At 40.1% G+C, this 24,681-nt stretch overlaps 1 protein-coding gene across 4 annotated transcripts in view; it reads right to left on the bottom strand.

The window, feature by feature from the left end:
• LOC309818325 (IQ domain-containing protein H-like) overlaps positions 1-24,681 on the bottom strand; it is a gene marked incomplete at both ends in the record, with an annotated part of 111,487 nt that overhangs the window by 56,385 nt on the left and 30,421 nt on the right. For 3 of the 4 annotated variants that reach the window (XM_082647995.1, XM_082647993.1, XM_082647992.1), the window contains 2 exons: positions 12,341-12,532; positions 22,472-22,647. In XM_082647995.1, the coding sequence (XP_082504121.1) occupies positions 12,341-12,532; positions 22,472-22,647 (368 nt within the window). The remainder of the gene's footprint in view (positions 1-12,340; positions 12,533-22,471; positions 22,648-24,681) is intronic. The other variant, XM_082647994.1, reaches the window with a different exon arrangement.

Below are 24,681 nucleotides of genomic sequence, written 5' to 3'. Positions count from 1 at the left end.
AAGCCAGCTTACCCAAGGAGCCTCTACCTTGGGAGTTAATAGGCAGGGAAGTTGCTGTCAAAGCCGGAGCACTTTGTATCCTGCACAGTTTACATCTTCTCTGCTCTTTACTGTACATTACCTCATCTCCCCAAGGCCCTGCATCTAAACCAGAAACAAGCACACAAAACACGCAGTTCCAACAACCTGGACCCCCCTTCTTGGTTCCTTCTTTGAGCACTGTCCTCCACACCCATCTTTCTTTTTGTTTTACACTTGTTTCAGTTAAAACCATCCTACTCTATCGAAAGAGACCAATTGTCTATGATTCATGCAGTGCCCCAAAGCTGGGACGATGAAGCACGTCTGTAGGTTCCCACCCTGCTTGGGAAACTAAATGTCAAGGAAGGAACCCGTGCAGGGCAGGCCCTCTACCAGGACAGTGGAGACTTCCTTTTTGTTCTGCCCTGATTAAAGGGCCCTTTCTGCCCTGTTTCTGAAAGGTGTTGAACCATCTACCCAGTGATCTGCTATCTGCTATCACATCAAGTCAGTTCAAGAGAAGTAATTCATTTATTCATTCATTCATGCAGAAAATGACAGGTACTTAGAGTAGTCAGAATCACTGAGACAGACAGTGGAATGGTAGTTGTCAGGGGGAGGGGAATGGGGAGTTAGTGTTTGATGGGTACAGGGTTTCAGTTTTATAAGATGAAAAGAGTTATGGAGATGGACAGTGGTAATGGTTGCACAACATTATGAATGTATTTAATACCTTTGAACTGTAGACTTAAAAATGGTTAAGATGGTAAATTTTATGTTATGGGTATTTTACCACAATAAAAAAAAATCGAGGAAAATAATTACAGAATGTCAGGCCTAACTGAAATAAGGAGAAAGAGTGTTTATGTGTTGGGGTGCGGGGAGACTAGAGATGGAGGTGAGATAATGAAGGAGTGTGTGAAAGCTTTGCCACCTAAGTCTTGAAACTAGATCTCTATCTGTTTCAGGATTAAGTCAAAACTCCTCAGTACGACACCCAAAGGCCCTCTGTGACCTGGCCTCTGATTCCTAATGTAGCCTCACTTCTCTCCTTTCTGGCTTTCAGTCTTGCCCCAAACTGCCCTGGTTCAATGTCTTTCCTCCGCCTTCCTTTCCCCCCTTCCTCACCTAGCTGACTGCTCCTCACCCTCTCTGAGTTAGTTCCAGTCATCCCTCCCCCAGGAAGCCTTCTCTGCCATCCCTGTGGGGTATCCTTTCCCCATGCTCTCCAGCCCCCCGGGGGCTCCTTAATGGCGTGGTCAGTGGCTTTGAGGTCAGGCTCCCCAGCGCTCAGCACAGGGAACACTCAATATTTGTGGACTGAGTCGTGGCGGTGATAAACACAGGGACCCAGCCCCGAAGAGCTGAAGTTACAGAATAAGGGAAAATGTGAAACCTTGCAACAGGCTCCCTCCTTGCTGCCCAGGGACCACCTTGGGGGATGACTACTTAAGAAGCACCAATTCTTCCTGGGTGGATTTTATGAGATTCCCGGCCTCTGAGGGGCACTGGAAAGATAAATAAGGTGACATTTATGAATGTCACCTCTGATGCAACATGCTATATGAAGGCCAATAATTAACTTGTGAGGCTGTAGCTTGCAAGAGGCATCTGGACACTGTGTCAGGCTGCCCTCACTGCCTCTGCTTACAGAGCCAGCCATTCTGCCTTGATCTACAGCGTTTGTGCTGCGTACAAAGCCATAGCAAGGGGGTAAATTTCCTAGAGGAAAGTCTGCTGTGGAAATTGTGTCCCATCATGAGAAGTACAGGGCCGAAGGCACTTGCAGGGTGACATTCGATAGGGGATGCTGGGGCACACAGAGGCAGCTTGGGGCCACGAGGAACTCTCTAAGAAAAAGATACACAGGGAAATAATGGGGTGGGAGGTATTAACTGTTCAATTTATTTCTTTATTTTGAAAGCATCTGATAGGAAATAGAAGGATTATACTAAGAATGGCCTTAGTTCCAATGAAGAGACATCAGATGCAAGTTCTCAGCTTGGGGGGAGTTTCTGTTCTCTAGTGTTTATCATTTTGCATAGTTCAAACACAGTTACCACAACTTTAAGGGCAGTTGCTGATAACGGAAGATCTGTAGCTATTGGGGCTTATTCTGTTCAGAGTAAGCTTAAGTACACATTGATGCACACAGACACAGATGTACAAAACCGTGCCACACAAACCCCCAAATTCATGTGAATCATCAGAACCGTATTCATAAAATACTTCCTCTTGTCACAGCAGGCTCACATTCATTATCTCCTTTGGTCCTGACACCAACACTCGGAGGTGGGCCAGCACAGGATTATTTCCCCTGCTCTACAAATGGCAAGTAGAGGCCCCTGGAGTGAGGAGGCTTGTGTAAGATCACTGGCTGAGTTGTCAGATTCGGTTATTGGGTGATTTTCAACACGTGACTGAAGACAGAAAACAACGGAGTTGGGGGAACCATTGCTAGTTTGCCTTCTTCCCCACTGCTTTTCACCCTTGCAAAGTGTGTGTGTGTGTGTGTGTGTGTGTGTGTGTGTGTGTGTAGAATATCTGTTACAAGCCAGCAACTGGGGCACAGATTCTCTATCTTACATACTTATGAAATGAGTAGTTCAATGAGGCACATCAAGGTGATAGACTACTACTGGTTAGTGTTTCAGAGAGTTTATCATCCACATGGAGCAGATCGTTTAGAGCTAAGAACTCTGGAGGTGTGGAAAGGAAAGCTTAGACCTCATGGGTGATAAACAAATGTTAGAAAAATACCCTTCACTTCTTGAAAAAAATCAGTTCCAGATCTTCATTCCATTATGATTGCACTGGCTCTGGCAATGCACATTAGCTGCTGGCCTTTGTGGAGCTAATAGCTCTAGAGCAATTCCCATCCAGGAGGAACCTGAGCCGCATCTGTGCCACTGCGTAGCCTTGTCACCCAGGATCCATATTTACCCCTCAGAGTACATCAGTGATAGTCATGACCTTGGAGTGTTCCAAGATAACTGCAGGGCCTCCATCAGCCTGACCAATGCATCCTAGAGATTCTTGTCTATCAAGCATGGACTTTGCCTCTCAGCTCTCTCTCTTTTTTCTATCAAGAAAGTATAAATTTGAAGGAAGAGATATTTGACTGAAAGAAATTCAGGATATCTCAGGGGAAGCTGCTAGCATATCCAATTTAATATTGCCCTCAATGACTAAAGCGACTTCAAGCTCCAGAGAGGTAACTTTCCCAAGTAAATTCTAAGTGTGTGTGTGTGTGTGAGTATGAGTGTGTGTGTGTGTGTGTGCATGTGTGTGTGTTGGGGAGGATGAGCAAGGAGGAAGAAAGAATACAAATTAGATGCTCTAAATATCAATCTCACCAATACTGCTTTTATTTCAGAAGCTTCTTTGCTGGATCGGCAGTGGTGAATTAAGTAAAGTAACTTCTCGGCTAATCACCTCCAGTCTCTCACATCAGACATTGGTGTTGCTCAAAAGAGAAACCAAGGGACCTACCTAGATGATTCTGCTTTATAGAGTCTTCTGATATCCCTAAATGGAGGAATAGGGACAAAAGGGCAAGACAATCACTTGAAAAACTAAGCAAGAATGTCAGTGTTGAAAGAGGCCATGTGGAACATCTAAGACAAATGCCTCGTGTAACAGAAGAGGGGATGGCGCTTCTACACTCATACAGCGAGACCACAGGAGCTCTCTGGCTGCCTCTGGTTCTGGGGTGAGTGGTTTCCACCACCCCTGCTGCCTCTTTCAAAGGGAAAGTGTGGGTTCCAGGATTTGAAAGGCTAGCGGCACAGAGATGGAGAGAAGGGAGGGATTCCGAATTTGAGGGTGAATTTAGGAAGGTTACTTTGCTTACACAGGACACTTTTTACCACTATAGTTATTTTTTAGGTAAAACAATAGCTCTCTCTTGTTGAAAGCTTACCATGTGGTAGGTCTGTGCCAGGGATTTTATATTTATTATCTCAAAGCCAGTCTCTGAAGTAGTAATTATCATCTCCATTCCATGTCACACACCCATGAAGTAGCAAACTGGGATTCAAATCTAGTTGCTACCAGTATGCCATAGTGCGATGAGATCTGGGTCTGTAACTGCCATCAGTGGGCATTGATGGTCCATCTGGGTCAGATTTAGATCATCCACATGTGATGCTAAGTCTGTGGTGTCAAATTTATGACAAATGGTAGAATGGACATCTGTTGTTGTCTGCCTAGCATCTTTGTCCCCTCGTTCCAGGTAATGATATACCCAACTTCCTTTCAGCAACTGTCCCTACCCCATTCTTAGCTATGCGAGAATTGAGAGTGACTCCATGCTCAGCTCCAGGGATGGGCCCCTGGTTAGCAAAGCCATACCCTGGCCACAGTGATTGGTTCAGGAGGGGCACATGACCCAATTAGGCTAATCAAGTGTTAGGAAACACTTGCTGGGGCCTTCTGAGAAAGAAGCTTTTATACTCTTCTGAGAATGCTGCCTGGTGAGATGTTCTCTCTTCCTATTACCTTGACCGGGGACAAGCTCTAGGAGCTACTTGACTAAGGACAAGCTCCAGGAGCCACTGGCAGCCATCTAGCGACCCTGGGGACAGCCAGCCTTAGGATGGAGCAGACATTATGCACAGTACGGAGGAGTGATGGAAAGTAACTGGGTCCTTAGTGATACTGAGCCACTGGATTAAGCCTTGTCTGATGCCAGAGCCAATCTCTGGATTTTCAGTTTTCAATTGATAATAATAAATTCTGCTTATTTTTTATGTTTATTTTTAAAAATTCTCTTTATTTTTAAAGTCATTTTGAGTTGGACTTTGTGTTATTGAATATTAAACATTTTAAACTGATACAAAGGGGTGGGCCAAACCGTGTATCCACAGTCCATGCTGGATGCTTAAGCCAGCAAAGGCTCTGATCACTCTATGCATTGGCTACTCTCATTCTGCAGTCAGTAGTGAGGTTTTCACTCATTCCTTTCCATTAAAATCATTAGCAATCGTCCCTCTTTAGAGTGCAAAAATAGGCTGAGAGGATGAAGAAAAAATGAAAATGTCTTCAGCAAGTCATAAACTACTCTCCACACCTACTTAAAGTTTAAGGACTACCTTAATACTCCATGTTTAATTGTTAATTGAGAGTTGAAAAATCAAAAATGCCAACTTTGCCTTCGATGAGATGGCAAATTATGCTGCCGTAGAAGGTAACATAATGTAAAACAGCCAACATTACCAAGGCACACAAATGCTTTTGGTATGTAAAATTGCTTTGTAAAATATTTGCTCCATCTGCTGAAAGCGGCAAAGACAATTTTCCCTTGATAGCTAATGGCCCATCTTGGCTGTGTGGCAAGTGATTCGCTGCGGTGGCGGCTCTCATTAAACAGAATGGTGAAAATGTGGTATATAATTCCATACTTATGTAGCATTATCCACGCGCTGCTTCTCGAGAAGTCTGTCCCTCATTATCCAGGCCTCCACCTTGCACCAGCGTGCAGGCCTAGCAGTTGATTTGACTCGAGAAGCGTTTTGTCCAACTGAGGCACATATGTTGCGCCTCCATTCCAAAGCTCAGCACAACTGCTTCGCCCTGACCAGAAACGCTAGAGAGGTTCATTCCCTTTCAGCTTTCCAGCTCTTCAACTGCTGTTTCTTTTTTCCCCTCTCCACAGGGGGCCATGATTTTCTTTCTAGGCTCACCCTGTCGCGCTGCATGCTGGGGATTTCAATAGATAAAGATTAAGCATTTCTTGAAATTCTAACTTGAACTTTGCACATACACAAAAGCAGGAAAAACTTTTCCTGTGGGCCAAAGCGGCCACCATAAAAGCCGGACAGGCACTGCCCTTGGTTCATGGTGTATGTGGTCGTCTGTGATCGCTCTCTTTAAAGGAGTTGTTTACACTATTCTCTGAATTACTTCAACATCTGCTAAAAGAACAATTAAAAATAAATAATCCAGGGTGGTTTAAAAAAAGAAGAATATGTTCATGTTTTGGGAATGATATTAAAAAGTAGTTACAGCAGCAAGTGGTAGATTTTTTTAAAGATATTTTTAATGTTGGACAATGGGTTTAAAGGCAATTATATTAAATATGAGTGACATCAAGTAAAAACATGTGACTGTTTTAAAGATTACACGGTATTTTAAAGCAGAAACCACGCAGTTTAAAAATCAACCATAAATGGTAGTGGCCATAATTATTATTATTGACAATAGGTTTCTTTCTTTCCAGTTAGAGAAATATCGCTGGTTGAGAATACTGCATATGCTGAAAAAGCTCTTTAGTTGAAAATTAAAAGCAAACGAAAACACATGTGCCCTTTGGACTTGATTTTTCATCCAAGTAGTGGGGAGTGGGGTGAATTTGTCGACTGAAATGGGAGACTATCAGGAGGATTTATATTTTAATTTTATACAAAATAAATGGGCAAGCATCTGCCTTTCTTAATCGGAGTCTGTACCTTCTTTGATATTTCCATGTGTACAGAGGTATATACTTGAGGTGGATGTGATAGCATTATATATTTAGTATTGTTGTTTTTTCTACAGACCATGCTTATTAAAATACCAGGGTAGTAAATCGGTGAATTCCAAAAGTGAGGATTTTTTGTTTGCTCTGGCACAATTACACGAAAGTCTGGGTCTTCTCAAGGGCATCCCTCTCTCACCGAGGGGCATGGAGGACAGACGACCAGAAGCAAATGGCGCAGTGGCCGGCAGAGGAGAGTAAAACCCACTCTGAATCTGTTCCAAATATCCGTGCCTGCTATGTGGCTTGAAGCAGATATTTCCAAAAGAACTCCAATGGGGACTTCCTGTATGTGAAAACATAACCAGTTCTTGTTCCTCTCATCTTTTGCTTTATTCCTTCCTTCCACACTGTTATCGCGAAAACTGGTAGTTAAATTCAATTGATTCAAAATATTCCGGATCCATATGGCCGCCAACCCTGGAGCTGAGGCGATAGCGCCTCACTGCTGTTCTCAAGCATTTGCCTCTCCCCTAGTCCCCAGATGGTGGGAGTAACATTTAAACCTCCTTTTCTCTGCCTTGTACAATAGACCTTGGCACCATTTCAACTGTTTACTCCGGTAATTAACAGCTCTGATACCACAACAATTACAACTCCTATACTCTCACCACAATAATGCTATGAATTAGTGAGAGCTAATGGCTGGAAGGTAGAGGGTTTCCAGACTGTGAGATCTGTGCATTTTTAGAATAAAATAAAAGGTACAAACAGCATGCTTGCAGTAGACAATGATTACCTAGTAATTAGTTTACACAAAGCTTCCTATTTAATGGCAAAACGCTGTAATTAACGTGTGACAGAAAATCAAAGGGTACTTTGTAAGCATATGAAAAATTAACACTGCAGGCCCATAGCTTTATGTACTGATTAGAAGCATATTAAATCAATAGGACACACAAACCAACAGCTTGTATAGCTGATTATTATAGGTCCTCAGAAGGGGGACCCAGCTTTCATTTAACTTGGGAAGGCAATTTTCCTTCTCCTATCATCTTCCTCAGGCACAGAGAAGCACCTCACACCCAACCCTGGCAGCTTCATGAAAACAGCCATTGAACTGGAAGAAAACATTCTAAGTCATTTTCAGAGATAAGGAAAAATATGTAAATGACTAAGACTTTCCAATGATTGCGGTGACGTGCTGCTACACTAATTAGAAAAGACATCAACTGGAACCGGAAAATGAAGCAACCGGGTCTCAATCTTGTGGTCAGAAAAATGTCTACTTTATCAGGTCAATGCCTCTTTATACAACATGTAGGAAGTTTAAATAACTGGAGTTATTTTCTGTTTTCAAATTATAAGAAACCAGGCTGCTTTCATGGTTTATTCTTTTAAAGGCATTATCTGGGTAAATCATTGGGCAGGCACAACTTGGTCAACATTCTGTATCCACAACAGCCACAATCCTATGTAATGATAATTGATGCATAGAACAATGTTCTGGAAGCCTACAAGATGCTACAGGACCTTCTGAGTCACCATAAAAAGATTAAATTGTATGTACTTGTTCAATATTACCTACAATTTAACTGTAATGCAATTTTATGGTAATATTAATAACAAGTAGCATTTCTTGAAGTCTTATGTGCTAAGTACATCGGTAGCCAACCCACAAAGGTTATCTCATTTAATTCTCACTACCTCCCCAGGAGACAGTTACTAATATTACTTCTCTTTACAGTTGAAGCGATAGAGACCTGGAGAGCTGAAGTGACTTGCCCATGGTTCCCCCCGAGTAACCTCTGTGCGCCTAGGCTATGGAACCCACGAAGCCAGGCCACCTCCTACTTATCCTGAATGTTCAATTATTCATACTAGCCTATTCCAGACCTCATTTTGCTTCAGAGGAAGTTTACATGTCAACCTGGAACAGGAGACTAAAAGCAAACAAACAAAATATGTGGTTGCTTATCCAAAAAACAGGGTTTTAAAAACTCACTATATTTTTAATGCTGTGTCTGATTGTGAAGATAGGCTACTTACTCTAAGCTCTGTGAGAATTTACAGGTTCACTAAAATGATCTTGCTAGTGTACTAAGTTGAGAAAGGCATTGAAAATGTGTCACCTCCATGAACGATCAAAGGGTGATATCTAAAACTCACTCTCCTCACCCATGCACATAAGTAGGTACGTGAGGCAGTTAGGTTGCAAAGCCGAATCCTACAGACCCCCCAACAGGGCCTCTTCTCTGAAACTATGAGGTGTGTGTACCGATGGCCCTCTTACATCTCAGCCTGCTGGCAACAGGACAGCAGCTCTCCTTTCAGACAGGAAAGGGAAGAAATTTGAGAGCAATAGCTGTGGGACGTTTGTGTTTCCCGCAAGTCTCTGTAGAAAGCAGACGATCTGCCACAAGGGCAGCAGGCCACAACGGCAGGGACCTGAGGGAGAACGCTACTCTAAGGCTTTCAAACAACGGGTCTTTTCTAAATGGATTCAGCTCAGTGTGGCAAGGGCGCGGGGCCAGGAGGAGTGGATGTGTGTACCAAACTAGGTGCGGATCATTTATTAGCTGTGTGAACTTGGGCAAGTCACTGCACTTCCCAAGCATCAATTTCTCCATCGGTAAACAGAGTGACAGTACCTTCCGTATCAAAGTGGTGTGGAAGTAAATGAGTAAACACTTCCGTTTTTTTCTGAGATTGAATGAGTCAATTCACATAAAGTACTGAAATGCCAGGACTCCCATGGATACCAAAATCCAAGAATCCTCAAGTCCCATGTATAAAATGGCATTGCACAGTTACCCTCCGTATCTGTGGGTTCCACGTCAACCAACCATGGATCAAATATGCGATGGTACAATTCTATTATTAAGAAATATGGAGAAATGTCAAGACCTTATAGTGTATTCATGGGTCTACAAAATGCTAAATCTCACGTCTAGGCCAGTATTCTGGCAACTACTCTTCCAAAGCAGTGTCACCAGGCCTCACTACCACCAAGCCCATCTTCTAGGAGCGAGGGAGGGAAATTTTACCCTTTAAAAAAAGAAAGAAAGAAAAAGGCACAAGAAGGACTAGTACCACAACAAATGTCTCCTTGGGTCTCCCTACACTGTCTTAGGTGAGAGTATCCAGGAAGGTTTTTCCCCTACAGGTGTGTCTTTGCTTAAGCCTTTATTCCTACTAAATGAAATCCCCCCGACTGGGGAGTGGGGTCTTTGGAGCATGCACACATGTGTAGATTCATTGAACCTTAACAAGCATTGAGTACTTAAGTGAGTGAGTTTACTGGAACCTGTTGGCGGACGTAGGTTTTGTTAGCTGGTAGGATGAAGAGAGTAAGGTTGGTACCAAGCCATCATGAAAAAAATGAGAGTTGTGCTGTTTTCATTGTGGCCATCACGTAACATTCTGCTTTTCCTAAAATCACCTACAGGTCAACACTGATTTTTTAAATGTGACTTCAATGTTTTAGCATTTGTTGATTCCATGACTTTGTTTCAAGTCTCAACTGCAACCAAATAACTCTCGTTCTCAATTAGGTAGAAAAAAAGATGATCTTTATATTAGATCCTTGAGTCTACACTGAATCATGCCTACCTCTAAAACCAATATTTACATAAGATGCAAGAGCCTCTCAAAACAGTTCAAACTCCCATAAACAGCACTGTTTTTAATCTGTTGCCTACAACATACCAATGAGAAAAATCATGGTATCGTGTCATAAACTGCTATGCAAATGATGCTATTTGTAAGTACGAACATAGTTTAGTGCTTACAGTCATATTCTCATTTCTAATAATTCTCCCAGAATGGAGTCTTTCTCTGGACTCTTAGCCTGCAGGATAGTCTTTCATCAAGAAGCTGAAATTTTTAATAACCTGCCAGCATATGTTTTGTATGTGCCAGGCTAGGCTTGATGACACAACATCTTCATTATCAAAAGAAACAGGTCTACAAACTGTAATAGGACATTAAAACATGCCTGTGCTCATAAAGTAATGTTTTAATGTCTAAATGTGCACCATTATGACGGTCTTCTGGGACAAAAGATAATTCTAATCCTAAATTTTCAATAGCTACACTCAGTGGAAATTGCGGTTCACTTCCACTCTGAATGCAATTTCACTTTGAAGGCAACTACTTTATTTTTTATTTTTATTTTTGGCTTCTAACCAAGCCTGGCCAAGCACAGGTCTCAGAGTGTAAAAAGATTTCATAATAATGATTTTTCCCTTGTTAAGTTAAAAAAAAGATTTAGACAGATTATTAATTATTCAAAAGTGTCACATTTGACAACAATAATGCCAAATGTATTTGGTGACAATTTAAAACGGTATTGTTTAAAATAATTGAAATTAAATAATATATATTCAGGTTTCTAAATGCAATTCAGCCAAATGCTAATATTTTAAATATTTTTAAAACTTAAAGTCAAACATTTCAAATTTATCATAGTCTAGTGTCAGGAGAATTTTATGAAAATTGGTTTGAAATATTGAGACAGCAAATACTTTGTACATTAACATTTCAGTCTTTTAGATTAAAAAAGTCATACTTTTCATGGTTTAATCGCAACAGTTTTGCTTAAATTTTTTTTTTATATAAGATGAAACAAAATCTAGTCCAAGGAGAACACAAGAGAAACCTCTATGGGCCTCAAAATTAAATACATTTTCCCTGTTTTATTTTTTTCTAGAAGAGTAATTCATTTTGGTATCCTTTAAATAATATGTAAAAAGCTGGCCATGACAAGTACTGCATTTAGTCCATTCACTGATGGAGGGGGAGGAAAAGCCCGGAATAGATTATGAGGAGAACAGTAACATTTGTAAAAGGGAACTCTCCCTTCTGACTATTCTCTAGATGTATTCGTCATTTCACTTTCACAAGAATAATGGGGTTCTCTCTTGTGTGCCCCTCCCTTTCTATCACTTGTGTCTTGATTCATATACTCGTATAGTGGGATGCTCAAAGCAGATGCAAATCACTGCAGAGCCCACTACTACAGACATCGGTGGGGAAGGAATCAGTTAACGGAATCTGCGTCTGAATTTTCCTCATCAGTTATGCTTTCACCAGTAGCTCAGCCAAAACAGAGATTGGGATTAAGAGAAGCCAGGCAAGTCGAGGTCTCTGGATACAAAATGATGCAACTTTTAGAATGGTGGGGTAATTCATATATGAGGCCATATAAAACTAATTATTAAGCAAGTTTGAAACAGACTAAGAAGTTGTACAATTCATCCTTCCATCAATATGTGTGGAAAAATCTGTACACGTCACTCATATGCTAAGAGTTTTTACGTATTCAGTTCTTGCCGGGAGATTTTCTTGCTGGAATGTATTATTTTCTCAACATCTCACAGGCACCAGCAGTTACATAAATTTCCTTGAATTGTCTTCAAAAACATATGACTGCTGACAGAATGCTATTATACATTAGCTTCCAGGTGACAAGCATTCACTAATAGAATTTCTCTCTCATAATAAAATACAACTAGCTTAATAACACTTGTTAGAAGCATCTGATCAAGACCCACTTACAGCAAATGATTAGATTTGTAATGTTATTTGAATATGGTAAAAAGATTACTTCCTAATTATCATAATCAATTTGAGGACTTTTAGGGCTCCAAGAAGGAACATTTAAAATAACCTAATCAACCTCATTCAATTTGTATATAAGAACTAAGGCCAAAGAAAGTAAAAAACTTGCCTAAGGTCTCACTGCTGGTAGGTAACGCAGCTGAGTCTAGAAGAAAGTGCCTTATCTTCTAGCAGAGCCTTTTGCTTTATCTCCTATCTGTTCACAGACACTTCGGGTTTAAGTTACCATCGAACACTCACTTGTGCCCATTTCTTGCTCCAGTCTTCACGGCCGTATCTGTGACTCTCCTTTAGGACCCACTTGTAGCACTTTAGGTGGGATGGAATGTCACAAAATGCAGTCCCATTTCCTCCAAACTCATAGTCCATTTTAAAGAGCCAGCGTTGGATTTCCAGGTGATCAATGACCAGCTGACTCACCTGTTCTATTATCTGTGGGGCCAAAGACACAGCAACATTTAGTTTCCTGGATTCCTTCTTATTGTGTTAACTTAGTTGTGGTACTTCTCATGTGTCTTTATTTCAAACAGTCTGTTCATTCGGTTTTCTTCTAGTTATTAAGACAGAAGAAGTTTTATGTGATACATGTATGTGTGTGTATATATATGTATATGGTATGAAGAAACCACTCACCAGTGGGACTAAAGACATGTTTAAAAGTATAATCTTATTTATGAGAAATTATGAAATTATCATTTGCTGGCTTTTAAAGGCAAAAGGAAAAAACCTGTGAATATCTGTAATTGAATCTTGATACTGTTTTCTTCCTTTTTCAGGGAATTATGTGTTTACTTATCCTTCAATTTGTTTTTTATAGTTTCAAGGTTGTAAAAAGTTATAGTCTCGAAAACTTTAACTGTTTGGAGCTTTGCTGAGCTTTTAAATGTTCTTGTCTATAAAGCATTTAATTTTTTCCTCGTTAGTGTATGTGAAATACATACATTTGGCCGGTCAGTTGACAAAGTGTATTATGTGTATTGTAGGTACAAGACAGATAAAGGAGATAAAACACTCATGAAAGCAACTTTCTTGGAATACACACCTATCCTACATCTTATTTGAAACTATTCCCTCAAGAACTGGGCTCAGTCACATGAATGTTTCAGGGATAGAAGTTCAAGCTCTAATATCATAGTAATAATAATGATGATAATATCTAACATCATTGAACTCTCAGTAGGATCTAGGCCTTTGGCTAAGCTCTTTACATGAGTTTCCTTTTCTTTCTCTCTCTCTTTTTTTTTTTTGGCTATGCCACGTGTCTTGTAGGATGTGGGATCTTAGTTCCCTGATCAGGGATTGAACCCGGACTCTTGGCAGTGAGAGCATGGAGTCCTAACCAGTGGACCTCCAGGGAATTCCAAGTTTTTTCACATAACACTCATAAAAACCTATGAGGTAGGCATCATTATTAATTCCGCTTTATGTATAAATAACTGAGACTCAGCTAATTTAAATAACTTGCCCATGATCACACAGCATTGAGTGGCAGAGCAGAGACTCCACCCAGGCTGCTCTGAGTCCAATACCTAAGCCCATTTCTTCTCCACTGTGCTGCCCATCTCAACGTGCAGAGAGGTGGAGGAGAAGGGTGAGGTGGAGAAGGAAGTGAGGAGCAAGAGAAGCAACTTTCCAAACAGTCAACAAGCCATTTGGGATAAGTTTGAATCAGACAAAAAGTCTATAGCAAGATTACTTAATTATAAGTAATACTGTTCTAGTAGAGCCTTGGTGAAAAATAACTCATTAGATCACAAAATGATTTTTTTGTTTGGTCTTCTCATCTGACTTTCCAGTCTATACTGCACAGAAAAAACAATACCAAGCGTTCTCTCTCCTGAGCCTGCCCCATGTTGTTCTTGGCCATGGTCTGTGCTTAAGGAGGCCTCTGCAGCACTATTCTCTTCACCTTTGATAAGTTTTTGTTCACCAAGTGGATTTTTTAAAACTGAAGAGTGTGAAAGAACTCGAGATTATAGTTCTGTTGAAATATGGAGCTGGAAGATTAAAATTATTTTGATTAAAGGCACAATCTGTTCTCTTGAGTTGTGTCTTTCCAGCAAATCTTCCCGGGGATGTTACACTATGCAGCAGTGTAGAAGTGATACCAAAACAGGTATACTTGGGATCCCTGGAAGCCCCATGCAACCATGGGGTATTCAATTAGGGTGAAAATGAAATTGTCTTAGCTCCCTAATTATCAAGTAGTGTCTGGATAATTTGGGTGTTTAAATGACAAGTACTCTGGTCTACACACCATATGGCTTTGAGCATAGCCTAGGAAGGTTTTTTAAATGTGCCTTCCGAGGTTACATCCCTTCTTTCTCTACTGTTGTGTCGAGAAGATAGATTCTATTTGTTGTATTATGGTCATACATTGCAGAAGTAGAAATAGTCTTTGGACTGTTAATATCCAATAAAATTCTTTTGCCAATGTAAGGAAAGTTGTTCTAGCACAGCCTTTTTCATTGTATGTTTGGATGTATGTATATTTGGAAGTTTCAACTCCTAACAGAATTATTATCTGTTTCTTCTAAATCCTATTGTTTGTTGCTTCTGAGAATCCTATAAATGGGTGCCTGTTGATGAATCCCATACAGTAATGAAAAGGATCAATAGTATTGTAAAGACTGCACCACTGGAAAGAATTATGCGCTATCTTTAAGTGAAAATTGAACAGTGCTTTAAAATAGCGTCACCATTTTTGATTATTTAACCAAAGCTGTCAATATTTCATATGGAACCCATGCCAGAAAGAGAACTTGCATGGTTACTTTATGGAACAAAACAGGAAATGCTCACTGTGCTCAAGTTGGATTTTTTACATAAATTACTTAATCATAAACCAATGACTTTATGCTATTGGCAAACATTTATCATTTTCTATTTGAATCTCTCTGTTCAAAAGATGTAATATATTTTTTAATTGGCATACGTTTTATACTGGTGTAGGGCAGAAGTAGAAAAATGTCTACTGCTAAAATCCAACTGATAACCAGGAATATTTATTAACCTAAATTAAGAAATCACAGCTTTCTTTCACCAGCTTTAAGTTTATGATGCACATCGGTAAGAAGTCAGTGTTATTGATTCATTACCATCTGCAAATTCAAAACGCTGACATGTTCAGATAGGCACTATGTGGAAAAATCTCAGTGGAGTACTTCAATTCTTGTTGACCTTAGAGATACATTTTCCAAACAGATAGCATGGACCTTAGTTATAACTTAGTTTATTGTGATACAATTTGCACATGCCATAGGTGAAATGACATCCTTCAAATCCAATTTGTCTATGAGGAGAGGTTTTTATCCTACTTCTGAATATCAGTATTAGGGGGAGGCTTTACTGCATTAAATGTTCCTGCATCTTTAACCACAATTAACATACAAAGTTCTAAAATATTTCATAGCAAAGACAGCCTGAGTTCTCATCAATGGGGACAAAAGCAAGACTCACTCAGTATAAATATTGCACATATTTTAAGTTTAAGGCTTTGAAGATTGTTTAATATACATGTATGAAATTGTATCATTTAAAAATGCATTTCACTTGTATTCTACAGGGAAGCAGAGTTAAGCAATCCACTCTGTTACCTTCAAATTCCAGTGGAGGTTAAAGACAATGGAAGGGACATGCCAGGTTAGGAGGAGCCCCTCTCTTTTAATCCTATTAAGATTGCCTGTGCCTTTTCTAGACGCTGCCATCTTTAAGAGGAACTTCCTTCATGAGCCCATGTATTGCCCAAGGACACTCTATCTAGCAAGACTGAAACACTTTTGGGGCAATTTAATAAGCTAAATTTTCAAATTAGTCTCTGAAAAGTATGATTTGTTGAAAAGCTTGATTTTGGGGCTCAGCGGCTATGAGGTGCAGAGCATCAGGATCAGGCAACTGAGAGAAGAAGCGTGATCCCTAAATATTGTACCTTACAAACATCCTCATTGTGTACAGTTCTTTAGTTTCCCTAGAAGTGGCTGCCCGGAATCTTGTGATTGGCTCAGAGAAATGGTTAAGAGATGTATTGAAACAGAGGTTAGGAAATGTTAACAGCCATTTGTTCTTTATTTTCTTTATTGTGAAAAAAAATAGTTAAATGGGAGAACACCTGCCAGAGCTAACTCAAAGTGGCTAATTACTAGTTCTCTAGTGGCTACATTTGTAGTGACTAATATTATATAATAGTTCTCCAGATAGTTAGGGCCCTAACTATCTGCTGGAAGAAGGCATAGCCATAGACTCGGACCAAGGCAAAACCCAGAAGCAGATAGTTTTCCTCCTAGAGCCATTTTACTTCCCCTTTCTGGAATTTTCCCCCCTCCTTCCTATATGGCCACTTCCTGAGGAGCTGGGATTTTTTTTTTTTTACAGAGCCACAGATATCTGCAGCCCTCTGCCACATGCCCTTTGCAACATGACTCAGCAGAAAGGGCTCACTCCCTGGAGCTTTCCAAATCTGCTCCTTTTAGCCAAAATTGACTCTCACATTTCTTAGGGTCCTGCTAACTAATATGTTGATGAATTAATCCATGTTAAGTCAATAAATATTGATAGCAGATTAGTATATGAATAGGGCCTTCAGTTCCTTAATCCAAATGAAGAAATACTTTGGGAATTACAACAATTTCTGTAAGGCCCCTAGGAAGACGCTTTGAAACATGAAGGTCTAAAGTAGATCCCATCAACTCAACTCAAGTATTCCACAATAGTCTTCATTGGGTAGGGCTGACACCAGAAGACCTAAAGTTCCCGTAAGGTCAAGAGAATGTGAAATATTTAAACAGAGCCTCGCCTGTCCACCCTGCATACCTGCTGGTGACTATAGACGTCATATATTCCAGGAGGGACTGGCACATTGGCGCTTTCAAAGACCCGTTTACTTCCGGACTTGGTACTATAGACATGAGCTAGTTCAGGCTCTGGGCCCAGGATGGGTACATCTAACATATCCGCCACAGCTAAATCATCTCTGTGGAGGAGCCCGCTGACAATGTAGGCTTCTGTTCCTTGGATGAGATTTTTTATTCTTTTGATTGCCTTGGGACTGTACATCAGGTGAGTGGCCAGGCACATATGCTGCTTCTGGGGGGAGATCATATTATTCTTGTTAAAAGGTGTTCTTTTTCTGGTCCACACACCTAATTTATAATGTTACGCACAATAAATGCATTATTAATAACAGGCTGGGTTATGAACTATCCCGTTGTTTAGCAGTTTAAATTGATAAAAGCTGTTGGGGTGAGGTTCCATAATCACTCACATCTTTAGTGTGTTGGAAATAGGCTCACTGGGAATAGAACTAATTACTACGCATCTGTATTTATTTGATCCACGTGGAATTATCCTTCTGTCAGAAGGAAAAGAGGCTGGTGGCCTTTGGATAATAGTGATTCATCTCTGCAACACTTCTGGCATGGTTTAACACTAAAGCGTCTGGAAAATCAATACAAAAAAATGAAGGAAAAAACCCCATAGTGTTCTTCACTGTTCAGGACTCCTATTCTGGCAACCCTTTAAATGATTCAGTAGGAAATAGGCACTTGACTTGATACTCTCTTCCCAAAGTTCTACCAAAAATTCCGTTTCAGAGACTATGTATTGTTATGATGATTATCATGGTTCTTAGCCAACACTCCAGAAAGGATTCACGAATGGAAAATATTTGAGAATTTCAGTGAGACTCAAATTTCTTTTCCAATGGAAAACTCTTTTTATTTTTGACTACTTAGACCCAGCTCAGCAATACATGTGACTGTCTCATTCAATTAAATAAATAAATCCAGCATGTCTAATAAGGGGCAGAGGATGGAGCCAGATGGTCAACACACACCAAAACTAATACAAGCATATCTCTGCTCTCAAGGAGTGGGGACACAGATTAGTACCATTAATGCATAACTAATACAAGGCAGAGAAGGGCCATAAAGAGCTACAGAGGGTCTTGGAGGCAGGGAGGAGGGAGGCAGAGGCCACGTGCTAGTGGGGAAAGCTGAAAAGGCAAATTACTCATTCTTCTTGGGCCTCAGTTTCCTCATCTGTAAGATGCGTATAATAGTAGTACCCATCTCATAAGGATGCTATGAGTATTAAATGAGATAATACATGTAAAGCACTTATAATAGCGCCTTGGATATAAGCAGTTAATGAATGTGAGCTTGTATTATTGTTATGAAAGAGGTCGGGGTTGAGGTAAGTTTTGAAGGATGGGTAGGATTTTAGCAGGTGAGGATGGCCATAGCCTAGGCTGGAATATGGGAACCCAAGATTGTGTTCATTTCCTCTAGAGAAGAGAGCATCATGGCACACGAGAAAGTGATGGGGCCTCGGAGTCAAATGGTTCTGTCTTTGAATCCAGCTCTATCCGTTATAAACAACCCGAACTTGGGCAAATGACTTAGACTCCTTGAGACTAAGTTTCTCCATCTTCTAAAAGGGAATAAAAATACCCATTTGATGGGTTCCTCTAAGGATAAAATAAGATCATAAATGTTTAACACCTATTATAATGCATGGCATTCAGTTGATATTCGATCAATGGTAGTAATTATCAATATTATTATGGAGAAAACTTTTTAAAAATAAAGTCATTAAAATGTCATGCAAATAATATAATGCAAGACGTCAGAGTCTTAATGGAGTTCAAGGGATTTTGTACACTAGCACCTTCTCTCCTGGTTTTAGTCAAAATTATCTACTCAATATGGCATTGAAGTGTGGAGAAATTCCGAGCCACTATTTTGAGGAGTATCTGCTGCACCAGTTTGCAAACTGTTGGAGGGTATGACTGCTGAGTATAAGAGAAAGCAACTGAGGAGAGCCCCTGGATTTTAGTCCTGTCTGAATTTGTAACTTGCAAGTTAATTTAGAAAACTATCTTTCTGAGCCTTGGTTCCCCACATTCAAATGAGGGGTTGAACTAGAAATCTCTAGGGTCCTTCCAGCTGTGATACAATGTTCGCTTTAAAACCAAAGCTCTTCTGGACATACTGTTTAATGAGGACAGAGTTTCTGCTTGGGATGTCGAAAAGGTTTTGAAAATGGATGATATGATGATTGCACAACAATGTGAATGTAATTAATTCATTGAACTGTACACTTAAAATGATTTAAATGGTAAATTTTATGTTATGTATATTCCGCCTCCCCCCCGCCAAAAGACAAAATAAAAACCTCCTCTGAGAAGAGGATTTTATGATTTACCCTGTTGAACCCTTCCTTCAGAGCAAGTGTTATATTCTAAGCTCTTTAGGTGTATGCAGTATGCCTTTGCTTAATTTAAATCCATTTTCAAAAACCTGCTTCTGAGAATGCAGCTCTAGGAAATCCGGTGTTCCATTAGACAATGGCTGGTGACAGCAACTCGTGAGTTTGTGTTTCCCATCTAATTGATCACTGTTTATCCCCCTTGTTTAGTTCACTCCTTTCCTTTCCCTACAAATTATTCCAATGAGAAAATGTGAAAAAATGATGTGTCTTGTAGAACTGGTGACTTGAGTCACAAAGTATGTGGTAGGCTTTTCAGGGTACCTAGAAGAATGTTTCAAAGGGGGCAATCCTCTCATGTTAAGTACTCTTTCCTTTGATCCATACAACACTGTACCAATTAACAGTCCCTGTTTTGGAGACGAGGAAACTGAGGCTCAGGTGATTTGCCCATAGTCACACAGCTGGTAAATAGCAGAGGCAGAATTCAAGTTCAGCATTAGCACAGTTCTCATGCCATAGATGCCATGATTTCTCCCATTTTACAGATTGAGTAGTGAGGTCTGGTAGTTTTATGAAGTGTGATGAGGGGCTGGTAGATGCAGCAATAGAACCTAACGTTAAAGTTGCACATTTCTGGCCGGAATGGATTTCTGTCTGCTCTAGGGTTGTTTATCTCTCTTGGCAAGTATTCTATGCAACTCTATTATGTCATCTCTGGGCATGCCTTATTCTTCAGGCAAGATGGTACCACAGTATTGTGTTCAACGTGTGTTTAATAAAGATTTGAATGTAAGTGACGGCAGAGGACACATTGCTGACTGCGGGTCTTGTGTGACCATTTAGAGAAAATCAGTATCATCAGATCCAGGCTGTGGATTAACACAGATGACAAAAATCTAAAATGTTCCTAATTCCATAACATTATAGCTACATTTAATTTATCACCACTAATTTTTTTTTTCACCTGAGACAAAAGGTAGTTGCTTAGGATGTCTTCATAAACATTAAAATGTTCAAAAATAGACATACACGATGACTTTATAACAGCATTTTCACCATTACAAATTCAAACATTGTAGAGTAACTTGGAGAGATGTAAAAACAGATTTTTGGCACACTTTAAAAAAATCTCCTCAAGGCCATGCATTTGAAAGAAAGTCAGCACTGATGCAATCTCTCAAACCCATTAAAAAGAAATAAAGCCATAACTAAACACAAGCAGGAAATGATTTGAAAGTAAGAGTTTACTTTTTGTATTTTAGACAGGTGATTGCCTATGAGTGATTAATTACTCAAATAATTTAAACTTAAACTATGAGAAGTATTAAGTACTTAAAAATATTTCCTAATTGTTTCTATTCACAGAGATGCAAACCTAGACTATGAATGTAACCCCGCGCATCCGTTAGTACCAACTGCCTATCTCCTCTTAGAAGGTGAAGAGTGGACGGTGAGGATTCACTTCTCAGGTAATAGGACTGCAGAGCTGGAAAGGACTTTGAAATGATCTAATCCATCACCTCATTTTACAGATGAATAACAGAGGACCAGAGAGGTAAAGGGGCTTGCCCAAGGCCACAAGGTCATCCAGGAGCAAGGCTGTCATTCCAGATCAGGATAGGGTTCTGGGGTCAGACAGATTTGGCTTCATACTCTGTCCCCACTAGTAACTTGGGATTAGAAGATGAGTGTTGGTTTCCTTAGCCAAAGAAGGAAATTGATAATTTCTGTCTTGCTGCTGTGTTCTAAGTATCAAATGAGAAAATGTATGCTAAGCATTTGATAAATGTTAGCTGTTTACTCACTTTCCTTTTCCCAAATCTAGTGCCCCTTCCCCATTCCATGCCTCTTCAATGTATATTGGCATTTCAGATATGCAGAAACTGTTTATTAGCAGCTACCAGGCATTAGCTCCAGTTTCTGGCTGGAGAATATCAGGAAATTTACCACACGCTAATGATAGTTCCTTGCTTCCCAATATCCACAGTAACTCTGACATTGAAGCCAGGGAATAGCTGGGAAGCACCAAAGCAATCCTTGCACTGGTGGAGGATATTGGGGAATTTCTAAGATTATAAGTAAGTGGTGATGATTTGTCTGCTTTCTTATTTTTTTTTTTAAGATTTAATTAATTAATTTATGGCTGTGTTGGGTCTTCGTTGCTGCGCGCGGTCCTTCTCTAGTTGCGTCTAGTGGGGGATACTCTTCATTGTGGTGCGTGGGCTTCTCATTGTGATGGCTTCTCTTGTTGTGGAGCACGGGCTCTAGGCACATGGGCTTCAGTAGTTGTGGCACACGGGCTCAGTAGTTGTGACTTGCGGGCTCTAGAGTGCAGGCTTAGTAGTTGTGGTGCACAAGCTTACTTGCTCTGAGGCATGTGGAATCTTCCCAGACCAGGGATTGAACCTGTGCCCTCTGCATTGGCAGGTGGATTCTTAACCACTGCGCCACCAGGGAAGTCCTCCATTAGGTATTAAAATGTTGATTGTTTACCATGGAAAGCTTAAATTCTTGTTAAAATATAGAGAAATTCATTTCAAGCCATCTCTTGCACTACCTTATTCTAGAACGTGCCCCATGGTTCTATGAATCTCCCAGAAGTTCTTCTCTAGGGATGAGATTCAACTCAGAATTCGTTCCATTCATTAAGAATCAGTTCTAAAAAAGTTAAAAAAAAATCTGAACCTTGTTCATTATGAGCCATGTGATATGGTAAATAAGACCAAATTCCCCTGAGGGACAAAAACCCCATGGAATAACAAGGAATACCAGTGTGGAAATCAGAAAACAGGGGCCCTGGTCTAGATTCTGTCCTTAACTAGCTTTGTGACCACAGGCAGCCCCAGCCTTTCTGTGCCTCGGTGTTCTCCACACAAAATTAAGAAAAAGCAACCGTAGATGTTATAAATTCACCTAGTTAATGGTACAACCCAATAACTACAATTAGGCTTCAGCTACAGAGAAACTGGGCAGCAGTAGCTCAGCTAAGTCTGCAAGTTAAACTGGGATATTTATTTCCTATCGTCCGACCTGTAGTCTAATCAGTAAAGCTGTTAAACCTGCAATAATATTTCACTGACGTGCACCAGGACGTTGCAAGTTGTAAAATTTCCAATTTAATTTTACTGCATCCCGGAAGCCGTAGTAATTAGAAGACAGACTCACAGTGAAGATGCTTATAGCTTCAGGGGTGATAATTTTGAACCTGTCCCGCAGGTCACTTCTGTCCTTAAGATTCCCTGATTTGACAGCTGCCTGTAGACTCAGGATTTTATTGTAATACAGCAGCAACTCGTCATTCATTCGATGGGAGCAGATGTAGATGACGCTTACATTGGCATCTAAAAATAACAGGCACAATGTTAATTACTGGTATAAAGGTAAAAGACATTACGAACTCTGGTATCAGATTGATGTTGCACAGTTTAAAATAAAGAGCATATCCAAAAGCCACATTCAAGTTAATTTAGATTGGTTTTGCACAGATCTTAGCAATTTAAGTGGCTTTTTTGTCCTTTAGCATTTCTCTAAAGAAAAAATAAATAACACCACCACCAAAAAAATAGACACAATGATTCCTTCAGAAGGAGGGCTGTGAGGTACCATGGAAGTGTACTTTCAAATAATACATAGGGATTTAGCTCCAGAACTCCTATTAATATCAATGGGATTTGCATACTGATTTAAAAACTTACTCCATTAACTTTAGTAAATTATAAAACAGAACTGTTAACTTTCGAAAGCTGATGAAATTGCAATTTCTTATGCTGCCTGGACTTGGCAAGGCCAATTCAGGGAATGTTCTGTCCAAATAAATGGTCTGATTATGACCATAGCAATGATTATTTCAAGAAAGCAACCTTTTCCTTTCTCCATTCCCAAAGAGGAATATATTACTTAAATAGGACATCTAGTGATTCTTGGTTTAAAGGAAACGCTATCTTAATTTAACTGTTCTCCTTCTCAAGATGTGCTTCTTATTATGTGCATAGAAAGAAATCCTAATTAAATATCCCATCCGAATGGAATAGTGAGAAGAGATTACCCCCACTCCAGGCTGCAGAATATTTTAGGGAGTATGTACAGGAAATCATCAGCCGGTGGAGTCACCCATTCATTTTTGTAAAATAACTGACTGATCAGTAGGGGCAAAGCACTTGGCTAGACATGGAAGGAGATACCAGAGTCAAAGCAACTGAGATGCTGCCTGTGAGGAGCAACCATTTCACATGTATAAACAGCTGTAAAACATGGTGGAGGGTGGTGGACACAAGACACATGCAGACCAGGTGCCCAGGGAGGGTTGGAGGAGGGAGCACTGTAAAATGTTTCCTTGGTCAAGTAGGGCTGAGAAGAGATTTTAAGACTCCTCTGTTCAGTTTAGCAGAGTATACAGAGCATAGACTGATTAAATGCTCGCTCAGCTTTCTAGGAGCCTGGGCATATTATTTAACCTTTCTAAGCATTGCTTTCTTCATCTGTAAAATGGGGAATAAAGTCTCCTGGGGCACAGAGTTTTGGAGAGTATGAAATGAAAGAATATATATAAAGCACCTGGTGCAGTATCTGGCACATCGTAGGTGCTCAGCAGACAGTACAGATGCACCAATCTGCTCCACAGCCCACCCTGACTAGGCCAGCTAACAGTGGTTCCACACCCCGCCTTCCACACTTGTGCTCCTTTTAACTAGTGCCTCAAGATTAAACACGGTGAAGTAGTGTCCCCTGCTGTTCCATCCTGTTGTTCCAAATCTTTCAATCTTGTCCGTCCAAACTCTATAAAGGCAAGGTGTATACTTTTCATATAATCCCCCATGCCCTGGTACAATGTCGAGGATGCAGGAGCCACTCAATAAATACTTGTGAGCTGACCAGAGGGATCTGGGAGAATGGAGAGATTCGGGAACTGGAAAGTCTTACACAATTAGTGAGACCCATGGCATGCAGGAGAAATCTGTTCTGGAGAAGAGCATCTTGTGGCTAGAAGCAGTGTCTTCTGAACTGGCCCAGAGCTGGGCCCAGAGTAGGTGCTTCGTAAATGTAAATATTTAAGTGACTCCTGTTTAATGTTGAAACCACATTGTCACATGAACCTCAAAATAAATTAACTGAGGAGACAGTAGTTAAATAACTTGTATCCAACTGCTGAATGATCAAATTCGTTATCCGAAATCTCGTGTTTTCAAGAAGAGACTAGTGTCTTACTAAACTAGTGGTCTTTAAAACCAAACTAGTATTTTTTTTTAAGTATAATAAAAAACGGACACAAAAAGCAAACAACAAAAATAACTTAATAAAGTCTCCATAGCAGAAGAAAACTAAATTTTTCTTGGGAAGAAATTTCTGGGTTGTAAATGATAACCAATCATGTTACT

The sequence above is a fragment of the Grampus griseus genome (assembly GCF_964374135.1).
Source record: "Grampus griseus genome assembly, chromosome: 2".
NCBI lineage: Eukaryota > Metazoa > Chordata > Mammalia > Artiodactyla > Delphinidae > Grampus > Grampus griseus.
Note: the sequence above shows the minus strand (reverse complement) of the source record. Positions and strands in the feature narration are given on the sequence as shown.